Below are 12,667 nucleotides of genomic sequence, written 5' to 3'. Positions count from 1 at the left end.
TGGATAAAACCTGAAATAATACAAGTATGAAACAAAGAACCAATCACTATCTCTCCATTCCCACCAGTTCTCCAAATCCAAGTAATATATATAATATACTCATTAACGACTCTTCATTTTTTTGTGTACATGTCATAAAATTTATTTTCAGAGATAACCTGAATTACCCATGATGCAACTCATATATATCTCTTCTCATTCTAGTATTAATGATGATGAGGAATAAGAGCTTTGGCAACAAAGAATATATGAAGAAATCCAACATCTACAAAAACTATTGCTATTAATTATTGAAATTTAGCCTTATGTATAGATTTTTCATCCTCACTCAAAATCCATAACAATTATTGTTGTGACTGATATAGATTTTCAAATATGTTGACATTATTTTCCTAGGTCCTGCTGCTTAAGCCAGACATACCCATTTAAGATGTTTGAAGATTTCTGTACATCAATTTCATCATCACAAACTTATCCATTACATTTAAATACGAAAATTTAAGATAACAATGTATTTATAATTTAACAACTTAAATTTTAAAATTTAACAATTTATTTAATTTCTTTCTGTTGAAATCTGAAGGTAAATGTAAGCATCCTTCCAAAATAAATCTATGATAAAGGCATAACACAGACATTAGCAAGATATATGTTCAGCTGTGTGTGCAAAGAGAATACTTACATTAGAAACTGAAAAAGTATATAAAATGTAGTTGCCATTTTGTATGGTATCTAAAATGGGGGAAAATACAGAGTTATCAGATCAAAATATAATTCTTTATTGCTAATTTCTCTATTTTTATAGTTCTACAACTCTTAAGAAATTTAAAATAAAAGGTACTGTTAATGGGTGCCTGAGTGACTCAGTTGGTTAAGCATCCTGCTCTTGGCTTCAGCTCAGGTCATGATCTCGGGGGCCTGAGATTGAGCCCTAGGTCAGGCTCTGTGCTCAGTGGGGAGTCCACTTCTCTCCTCCCTCTTCTTCTGCCTTTCCCCCTGCTTGCACATACTCGCATGTAGTCTCTCTCTCTTTCAAATAAATAAATAAATATTTTTTAAAAATTATTTTAAATTTTATTTATTTATTTATTTGATATAGATCACAGGTAGGCAGAGAGGCAAGAAGAGAGAGAAGGGGAAGCAGACTCCCTGCTGAGCAGATAGTGTGATGCAGGACTCGATTCCAAGACCCTGAGATCATGACCTGAGCCGAAGGCAGAGGCTTAACCCACTGAGTCACCCAGTCACCCCTTAAAAGTTATTTTAAAAAGTATTGTTTATTAATGAAGCAAATTAAAAAGTTTATCTTTTCAAATTAAAGTCTTTAACACTTATATGCAAAATAATTTTAATAGTTTATTATCCCAGTAAGTAAAGGTAATGAATACATATGTGCCTAGTTTAATTTTTCAAAGATGGATTAAATATTCCTGGAAATTAAGAGAAAAAACCTTACAATAAAATGTACATAATTGTAAATTTATTATTGAAAGATATTTTATCTCTTTCTAGTAAACCATGTAACATTAAGTTTATCTTTGGAAGATATGGCTCATCACAATTTTTATTTTGCACCTTTAATTTTTTTCATTGTTTGAAGAAATAAGGTGAACCTGGAGATATGTTAAAGACCGAAATAAACTTTAAGGAGGAAAGTGGAAGAAGACAACGATTTTCTACACTATCTATGTAAGAGAACTTTTTATTAACATGTTTCTTTAATAGAGAAACTGAAGATTATGGCTAAAATAATTTGAAAGACAGTGAAAAAAGTAAAAGGAATATGAGAATTTATATATATTTTCAACAATATTAATTTGCCTAAAATTTTAATCCTAATTAATGAAATAAAAATCATACCATGATGTGAAGGTCATTTTACTGTTCATTTGTTTTCTTACAGATTGATTGTTTAGAAAATTTTGATTTTAACTTTTCAAAGCACATAACTATGGAACTCCCATATTTGATAACTGATTAATCATATCTCCATATTTTTAAACAACTTCCTAGGTAAAAGTAAATTATCAATATGTATTTTTATATAGAAAGAAATATATTTGGTTATATTTATATAATTTGAAAAATAAGAATAACCTTAAAATCAAACCCCACATGCTATCAATGCAGGTATGATCTCAACAGCATTCTTTAATTGATGATCACAAATAATTTAACTCAGCAGGATCCAATCTTAAGGAACCTGTGTGGTAAATGTTTGGAACATATTCTCATGGAAAAGCTCACCCCAGTATGCTCAGGTTCTAAGGTATTTGAAACAGAGCAAGAAGGTTTGTGTTAGAGTAAAATGAGAAAAGGAAAGCAGTAGTGGATAAGTGTGTGTGTGCACACATACATGCAAAAATACAGATCACGGTGAGTGGTCTAGGTCCTGGTAAAGACTATGACTTCTAACTGAATAAAATGGAAAATAATTAGAAGGTTTCGAGCAGAAGTGTGGTGATTTGAGTCATATTTTAAAAGGATTACTAAATGAAATAAGACAAAAGCAGAGAGGGAGACAAACAATAAGATAATGCCAGGAAACAAACTGAGGGTTGCTGAAGTGGATGGGTGGCTGTGTGATGGACACTGGGGACAGTATGTACTATGGTGAGTGTTGGGAACTGTGTAAGACTGATGAATCACAGGCCAGTACCCAGTACCCCTGAAACAAATAATACATTATATAGTAATAAAAATAAATAAATTTTACAATAAATAAATAATAAAAGGATTACTGCACCTACTGGATTGTAAATAGAATGTAAAGGGGTTCAACAAGAACGGCAGACGGACCAGTCAAGGAGCTATTCTAAGTATTAAAATGAAAGATAGTAATGACAGTGATGGAACTGACAAGAGAATCCAGGTGAAGGTAGAACTAAGAGAAATTCCTAGGCTGTGAGAACAAATGGCCAACTAAAGTTTTTGGCATTTTGGAGAGATGAAATCAATTGACAAGGGAAGACTGTAGGTGAAGCAGATATATCATGGTGATCTATATTTTCATAAATAAGTTTTAAAAAACATGAATTTTTTAATAGTTTCCATATTTTCAAATTATACGAGGGCACACCAATGCATAGACTAGACATATGGGATATTCTTTAGTACATCTGAGAAATATGAGCTAAAATATAAACGAATCTATATTTTTTTGTACATGCAAATACAAAACAAATACCTAAGAATCTTCTTTTTTTTATTTTTTTAAAGGTTTTATTTATTTATTTGACAGACAGAGATCACAAGTAGGCAGAGAAGCAGGCAGAGAGAGAGGAGGAAGCAGGCTTCCCGCCGAGCAGAGAGCCTGATGGGGAGCTCGATCCATCATGACCTGAGCCCAAGGCAGAGGCTTTAACCCACTGAGCCACCCAGGCGCTCCACCTAAGAATCTTCTATTAAAATAAAAACAGGATTAAAAAAAAACTAACAAATTTATGAGGGTAATTATAATTAACTAAATCTAAACGGATAAATTTAGTATGGCATAATTACATATTAGAAAAAATGGCTCATTTTTTATTCTCCTGGGTACTGAATCCTCAAATTTGGGGCTTATGAAATAAAATTAAATACACTATTAATTAAAGTATATAATAATTTAATTATTTTAACATTAATTAAACAAAATTTTAAATGCTAGGGGTTTTTTAACAGTAATAAAATTTTAGTTTTTAACTACTACAATCACTTAAGAGAGTTGAAAATATGATAAAATTTGCATATTTGTGAATTTATTAAATACTCTAATTAAAAATATCTAATAAAGATATCTATACATGTCAAAAACTTTTACAATGAACCAACAAAAATACTGTCTTTCAATGTTTATAATTTAAATAGTGATTTTAATTTCACAAACTAACCTAATACCTTAAGGTAGATAAAAACAGGAATTAAAAAATAAAACTTGTGACCTTTTTTTAAATAGATGCAATCTTATATCAGTAAAAAGGCAAATTGTCCCAACATCAAAATGAACCTTTTAAAAGTCTATCACATTGAAACTTACTTTTCGTTTCTCCATCATCCCAGAAAAAATCTCCTTTTGCTGTATTATCTTCATCTAATGCAACTATAAGTCCTAGAGGGTTCTTTCGGCTGTTAAATAAGTTTGGGTATATATGTAATTCAAAATAAATTTATAATAATAAAATATCTTACAAATAAGTCAATTTCAACCCAGCAGATCTGTAGATGTTCTGCATTCATGTGAAAATATTGATATCCATTAAATTCATGTCTGTATTTATTATTTTTCCATGAGAGAAATAATTTATATACTTATAAAATAAATGAAAGAAATAAATTTAATAAATATAATGTGGAACTTCTTGGAGGCAAGATACCAACAAAATTTAAACAGTATAATGATCCTTCAAACAAGAAAAATTAAATATACTTTATGAATGCAGAATACATTTAACATATATTTGCACATTTCAATTAACTCTACCTTGCAATTTATCAAGGCTACATCTTATATACATAATAAAGAAAGGTACAATATAAACACACTTTACTGCTTAGTAGAATATTTATTAACCTTACAGATGAGGCTAATTCTATTATGAGAAATGAAACATGATGAATACAATTTTATTTCTCTGTCCCTGTAGGTTTTAGAAAGAGCCTGAGGCAGATATATAGAATATATTCTCTCTATATAGAATACATTCTATATAGAGCAGTTGAGTCCAGCCAACTTCTCTATATAGAATATATTCCATTTTGCCTGCTCACCAAAGTATATGCTTCTCTGGTTCAATACAGCTCTAGAATATAACTAATTTTTTGGAGAACGCAGTCACGGAACAGTTACAGTCTGAAAATAAGCAAAGAAAATAATGAAGATACTAGCACACATTCATTCACTCATGTATTTGTTCCTTCAATACATATTTAGTGAAAATAGAGAGCATATCATGGGCCGGACATTTACTATTGGCCTGGGGAGTACAGCAGGCAAAAGCCAAGTCTCTCCTTTAATGGAGTTTATAAAGGGAGAGGACACATTACATACACAATAAAGTATACAATATAATTCCAGATATTCTTAATGTTACAAAGAAAACACAGCAGGATAAGAAATAGAATGCAACCATCCCTTGGGGTGTTAACAGAATATGGGGGAATTTGTGCATTCAGTATAACCCCTTCTGTGCTCTTGTACCTAGAATGAATGCTGCAAGATGGAGCACAAGAATTTTCAAGTTTCTTCTTTTCTCCTAAATATTTCTGCAAGTTATTCCTACTGAACAATTTAGTTTCTGTCTCATTCTTTCCCTAAACAGAATTATCCACTTCATTTATCATTTAAAGTAAAACATTTTAGCAGAAAGAAAAACATTGTGACATTTATGTATTGATAATCCAAGTATATAACTGACACTATCAACAATTATGTAACTTACTTTACTTTTGCCAATTTTTATTAAGAATGAGAAACTAACTTTAATTATACATATCCTATAGAGAATATCAGCACTTCTTTGGCATACAAAAAATTATGATCTAATTACTTTCATTTTTTAAATAAAAGAATTTGTAGTAATGCTATATAATTTGAATCTTTTTATACATGATTATATTTAAGAATCCCCTTCATACATCAAATATCTTTTGGTGAAAGAACTAAACAGTAATATTTGATTCTCAATAAAATATTAATTAAAACTTGAATTATATTTCAGATTTCAGTTAATGATTTTTCATTTTACCTTGCAGTTGTAGTTACAGCAGGTTGTTGAATGGGGATAATATAACCTCCTCTAAGATGTAATCCTATTTTGTCTCCTGGAAGGTACATATTAACTTGTTGTTTTCTCCACGGCCTCTTTGCACCCTAATATTTGGAAGTTAAAAAGATTTTTTAATATTAGTGAAGACATTAATTCCATTTCACAAGAATTCAATTTTACACATAGAAATAATTTTTACTGTGAGAAATTCATGTCATCTAAATGAATATTTATATACTCTTTTCTAGCTTTGAAAAAATCCTTATTTTTCAGTTTACTGAACAAAGCAGGAGAAAAATAGATTCACTTTTTCAAAAAAATTAAAAATCAATTTAGACAAATCAACTTCCCCTTTACAATAATTAACATTCTTAATAAGTACTGTTTTTATTCTTTGTTTTGGTTTAAAATTAAGTGTATCTTTAAAAAGCTTTTAAAGATTTTATTTATTTATTTGACAGATCACAAGTAGTCAAAGAGGCAGGTGGAGAGAGAGAGAGGAGGAAGCAGGCTCCCTGCTGAGCAGAGAGCCCGATCTGGAGCTCAATGTGGAGCTGGATCCCAGGACCTTGGGATCATGACCCGGGCTGAAGGCAGAGGCTTTAACCCACTGAGCCACCCAGGCACCCATTTAAAAAGCTTTTAAAAATCATTCAGGGCATTTGGGTGGCTCAGAGGGTTAAGCATCTGCCTCTGGCTCAGGTTATGATCTCAGGGTCCCAGAATCAAGGCCCGAGTTGGCATCCCTGCTCAGCTGGGGGTCTACTTCTCCCTCTCCCTCTGCCTCTCTCCCTACTACTGCTCTCTCTCTCTCCCTCATTTTCTCTCTCTAATAAATAAATAAAATATTTTTAAAAATATTTTATATTTTAATTTAATTTTATTCAAATTTAATTTAAATTTTAAATTTAAAAATGTTTTTTAAAATATTTTATTTATTTGTTTGACAAAGAGAAACACAGCAAGAGAGGGAATACAAGCAGGGAGAGTGGGATAAGGAGAAGCAGACTTTCTATGGAGCTAGGAGCTGGATGTGGGCTTGATCCCAGGATTCTGGGATCATGACCTGTACTGAAGGCAGATGCTTAATGACTGATCCAGGTGCCAAAATAAAATATTTTTTTTTTAATTTTTTATTTTTTATAAACATATATTTTTATCCCCAGGGGTACAGGTCTGTGAATCACCAGGTTTACACACTTCACAGCACTCACCAAATCACATACCCTCCCCAATGTCCAAAATTTAAAAAGAAAAATAAAATAAAATAAAAATCATTGTTTCTATAAAAATATAAGTGATATGCAAAATAATGCCTTTCAAAATAAATACTTCTCAAAGGTCTTAATCAATTAAAAAATATGTTGCATATGAATATTAAAATGTTGCCTTTTCAAGGTTGAAATGAAAATATTTCCCAAACATTTGAATGTGCCATATATAAAAAAAAAAATTGGTTACCATTAGCTCAATACTCAATTATTCTGCCAAAAAGATAAATATATAAAGTAGGAAAAACATCAAAATAAGTCACTACTCCTTCCTAAAATCACTCTTGAGTCTAATTTCCACAATTTAAAAATGAATAATATAACTCTTTTTACTAAAGAATGTAATTTTATATTAATCACATGCAAGAAACATATACTTGCTCATATGAAACAAAACATGTATACCTGCACAAATTTTGCAGATTATTCAAATTGGAATTATTCTTTTTTTTATAATGATAACAAAAATGCTAAAAACAGATATGCTATTTGTTGGGAATTAAGTTTCCACGTAGAGATGTGTGACAGTATAATACTAAGGTTACTTACAGTTTCATAATCAAACCAAGTAGCATTAGGGATGTATGCACTCACTGTATCTGCTCCCTAAAATAAAGCAAGATAACTTATATACTTTTTATTTCTTTAATACTTATCAGAAAAGTCTCATATCAAATAGTAAGTTGGGTTTTAACAATTAAGAAAAAAGCTTCCTTTGTACTCCTCCACTACTGTATTTCCTATAAATAATAATCAGGTTATTTTACTAGTTTTATATAATAATATAAATCACATCAAAAGTGAAGTTGAAATTAATTTAAGTAGCAAATAAAAAAAAGCATTTGTATTGTTATAATCTACATGGAAATTGCAAATGTGTACACATTCATTTCTGTATATTTCCATGGGCTTTAGAGACTTCTAAATAATAGGTAAAACCTAAAAGTCTCACTCTACTATATTTTTAGTGCTTAATATTTAATATTTTCATATGATCATCTGGCTTTCCAGTTCCTCTTTATTTACAATTTAACAAAACTTCAATGTCTATTGACATATGTCTATGTCTAATAAAATGAGAATTCATTGTTATTACTACAAGATTGATTTTGGCTCCACAAATAAAGCTTTCTTTTTTAGAAGAATATTAATTTTACATACTTTTCTTCTCTGCAGTTACATATTATATATTTGAAAAACATATATCTACTTAACATTTTTATAATTTTTCAGAATTTCTTCTTCATTTTAGAATTCAACATTTATCAGTTTGAAACAGTCAGGTAGAGTAACATTTATTACTAAGTCTTTTTTTATAATTTTGTGTGAATTTGGTTACAAGGTATCCTTTAAAAGCAATAAATTAATTAAAATTGTAAAACCTACCTCTTTCAAGACGGGAGTAATAAGTAATGCGGGACCCCATAAGAACTGAGTGTCCTCACTCCAGGTATTCATATCCTCATAAAACCTAAAATGACAATTTGCTTTGTAATGACAATTTGCAATATAAAGATAAAAATAAGTTTACCCAAATTCTCTGTTTGGTTTATCATTTCAGTTTTTTCATCGGAATGATTATTATTTTTAATTTTACTTGTTTCACATCTCAATTTGAATCTATGGTTCTTATATCCTTATAGTTCATCTGACACTCAAGAAAAAAGAAAGGAAGGAAGGAAGGGAGAGAGAGAAAAAAGGAGGGAAAGGGGGAGGAAATTAGTTCAACTAGGCTCAAAAAAATTTATCAGAGATGATAAGGTTACTTATTATTCATAATAAGTAAGTATTCTGTTTAATACAATTTCTCTAAGATAAATTTGTAAAGTACCAGAAATCTTTCATATTCTACTTTCTTCCCTTTAAATTTTTCATTATAAATTCCTGTTTTAACCTGATTTGAAAGGGTCTTCAGTCATTTCTTGGGGAAAGGTCCTGCTTTGCTCAAGATATACAAAGGCAGACATAATTAATTGCTCTGTTACAATACCATACTCTTGATCTACAGCTAGATGATTTTGACAATACATATGTAACATGTCTTCAATAACTGCCTGTTTAATCTTACTAGTATAATTTCCCTAATACAGCCTATGTTCTATTCAATTCCCACATTTCTAGTTCAATCTTGTCCAATCATTAAATTAATTAGATTTATTTACTGCTATCATTCCATAGTTCACCAAATGCTTTACATAAATCATTTGACATCATAATTACTCTCCATTAATTTTTCAATATATATATCTGAAAATAGTTTGAAAAATTAAAATTCTTTTTTTTTTAAAGATTTTATTTATTTATTTGACAGAGAGAAATCACAAGTAGTCGGAGAGGCAGGCAGAGAGAGAGAGAGGGACGCAGGCTCCCCGCTGAGCAGAGAGCCCGATGCGGGACTTGATCCCAGGACCCTGAGATCATGACCTGAGCCGAAGGCAGCGGCTTAACCCACTGAGCCACCCAGGCACCCCGAAAAATTAAAATTCTTCAGTATGGTACTCACTCATGAAGAACTGGCCTTGCTACAGTTTCTCCAAACATATGGGCTTTGTAAAACAGAGTATAGAGGAAAGGTAATAATGTATAGCGAATATTCAAATAATGCTTTGATGAATTAACCAAAAGAGAATTCTGCCCAAAAAATGCTGGATCCTGATGCTATGGAATAAAAAGATACATTGAAATAAAAAAGCTAAAATAATGAATGAAAATTGAAGGAGATGCATTTAATCTATTTGTAAAGCAAATCACATATTTTAGCTTGTTTATAAAAATCTGAAATTGTTACACTTTCTTCACCAAAGTATATAAATATTTTTATTTTTTATGTTTTCATTTAGATATATGTTTTAATTAAACTATTTTATACTAGACATTTTTCTTTTACATTTTACATTTTTCATTTAATATAGTTACATATAGTTAGAGATGAAAATATATTTTAACAAAGAATTTTTTACCTATATTACTTGTGGTAGATTGAATTATTGCCTCCAATATTCATGTTCCCTTGTACACACAACCTTCACTGTGTAATTCTGCAGTTGCTACCACTAAAGGTGGAGTGTACTTCCCCACCTCTTAACTTTGTGCTCAAGTGAGTGATAGACTCTGGGCAGGGAAATCTTAGTACATGTGACACATTCATGGAAAGGCTTAAAATGTGATTGCCTGAGGACTTGCTGCCTTGTGCCCTGTTGTTGCCATTAGAAGAAAAATCCCAGATACATAGTGTACTGGCCCAGAGATACAGGGAACATGCTGCCTGGCCAGCATGGAGGCTTGTAACTTGAGGGACAGCCTTCCTGCTGAGCCCAAGCTGGATCAGTGGATCTTCCACAATGCGTAGCAAAATTAACTAAAGGTACCATCTACTGCCTCCCTGGATTCATCATCATTTTATCCTGAAGATATTTCCCTTCGGTTGCCCATAGCTAATCAATGAGCATGGTGGGGGTATTATTCAGGCCCATTCCTGAAATATACAGGACATTTCCAATGCTCAACTTTGCCTTGAGGACTCACCACCGATGAGTGAAAACCCTTAGAATTGGGCTGCAGTATGTTACTCTCCCTAAAAACCCCCCTTCCTTGCCTTCATCTTCACCAGATCCAGATTATGATATGAAGGCTTGCTTCATTTTTTCCTGCTCCCTCCCCTTTATCCTTTCACAAGTATTTCACCAATAAATCTCTAACATATTTGTCTTGACATCTGCTTTTGGGAGACAGAAATGAACACACAGTGTAATCTAATTCATATCAGCATCTTCCATGAGCACAAATTTCTTGAAAGCATCATTCAGGTGGATTAGGAAATGACTAATCCCCAATTTATACCTTTTACTACTGTTCTGTCATGCTTCCTTCCAGGCAGAGCTCTGCCCATTGTTTCATCAAAACTCTTCTCAAAAAGAATTAATGGCTTTATATGTAACCAGTGTGTGAACAGTGAATAATATCTCAACCAACATGCACTTAATTGATTTAATGGTTTCACCTAATTTTCTCATTTCCTCTGAGAAATATGTCTCTGAGAGCCCAGAACATGCCGAATTCATAGGGGTATTAGAACCGCTCAGAATGTCCTTATACTTCTGCTCCCACTAGTTCAGATACATGTTAGTTTAATTTTTCCCAACCTATCTGTTCAGTTTTACTTATTAGACGAAGATTCTGGACTCAAACTACTTTTTAAATCTCTTGAATTTCTTGTGTCTCTTTAACAGAACAAAAGCTGGAAATCCTTAATATTACGTTATATTTTTTATGAAAGTTACTTGGAACTTACATTGTTAGAATCCGGACTCAAAAAGTTTTGGCTTAATTTTAATATTAAATTATTTTAAAGTGATGTAGCACACATGTATATGCTTTAGGCTTAAACAAAATATTTATGGTGCGACCTCATTACCTTTCATGATTTCCTTATTTCACCATTTTTTAATACATAAAATATACGCCTTGAGAAGAGGACTTCTAACTCTTCTTTATGCTGCAAACTTTCAGACTATATCTTCTATGGATATAAATTTAAGTACATTGTTAAAACTAGAATTAGGTCTTATTTAAAAACATGGAGAACAAGAAGCATTTACCTCATATATATCACCATTATGGTTCCTGGAAAATGGATAAAATGCCCCCAGTTGCATCCACCTTCTGCAAAGCTCTTCTGTGGTATTAGCCACAAACCCACAGATGTCCGCTCCAACCTAAGTAACAAATATATCTATTATTCATAGTGTAAAGAGACTCAAATTTGCCCAGAGCATCAAATTTTATGCCTCAACAGATTAATTTACATTATTTAGGAATCTTTTTGTTTGACTATCTTCATGTATTCTTCCTTAACATAGTTTTATATTTTCCATTTTTGCTATGGAATTATTTTACACTTTTTTTATATTATTTTACACTTTTTTTCATTGCCTCTTTATACATTGTTAGTCTTATGTATTTACTTTCTTCATTTGATCTAATCATTGTTAACTCAATATATAATGTGAAATTATATTATTAAAATGTGTTATTTCTTAATCGAAAACCCACCCCCATGATTTTATTTTTTCTTTTATAATATATTACTATAATAGTAAAAGAGTAAAAAATGTTGCCTAACATGTAGTCATATAAAATTTCATTCCTCTTCCTTCAGGAACCCTCCAAAAAAAAACTACTATTCTTAATTTGGTATGTTTATATTCATTTACATTTTTACAAACATTTCGTTTTTTTCTAAATAGTATATAAGTACCCATAAACAATATATAGTATCATATTATATATTTATTAACTTTATGTAAATGGCATATTTGAATGACACAGCATTTCATTTTTTTCTCAAAACATTATTTTTATGAGATTCACTTGTGTTAAATGTAAACATTTAGTTCTAATTCTCTATAATATAGGATCTCATAACTATGAAAAATGCTCCTGTTAAGTTTTATATATAGGTTTCTTTATGAATATTAAAAAAAACTTAACTATTCTTCTATGGTATTATATATATATAAATATTTTCAAGATTATTTTATTGGCTTATTGTAAATACACATTGTTTAATCAAAACTGGTTGTAACCATTTGTAAACACAATGAAAAATTCCATTATTCCGTTTCTTCCCAATTACTGTTATTTTCAGAC

At 30.8% G+C, this 12,667-nt stretch overlaps 1 protein-coding gene across 1 annotated transcript in view; it reads right to left on the bottom strand.

The window, feature by feature from the left end:
- Positions 1-12,667, bottom strand: part of SI (sucrase-isomaltase) — a 97,321-nt gene that overhangs the window by 53,735 nt on the left and 30,919 nt on the right. The window contains exons 16-22 of the mRNA XM_059388067.1: positions 11,617-11,733; positions 9,522-9,676; positions 8,405-8,489; positions 7,568-7,624; positions 5,727-5,851; positions 4,019-4,107; positions 683-732 (exon numbers count right to left, since the gene is read on the bottom strand). Of these exons, the coding sequence (XP_059244050.1) occupies positions 683-732; positions 4,019-4,107; positions 5,727-5,851; positions 7,568-7,624; positions 8,405-8,489; positions 9,522-9,676; positions 11,617-11,733 (678 nt within the window). The remainder of the gene's footprint in view (positions 1-682; positions 733-4,018; positions 4,108-5,726; positions 5,852-7,567; positions 7,625-8,404; positions 8,490-9,521; positions 9,677-11,616; positions 11,734-12,667) is intronic.

Source organism: Mustela nigripes, chromosome 2, assembly GCF_022355385.1.
Source record: "Mustela nigripes isolate SB6536 chromosome 2, MUSNIG.SB6536, whole genome shotgun sequence".
NCBI classification, from domain to species: domain Eukaryota; kingdom Metazoa; phylum Chordata; class Mammalia; order Carnivora; family Mustelidae; genus Mustela; species Mustela nigripes.
This window is presented reverse-complemented; position numbering and strand designations above follow the sequence as displayed.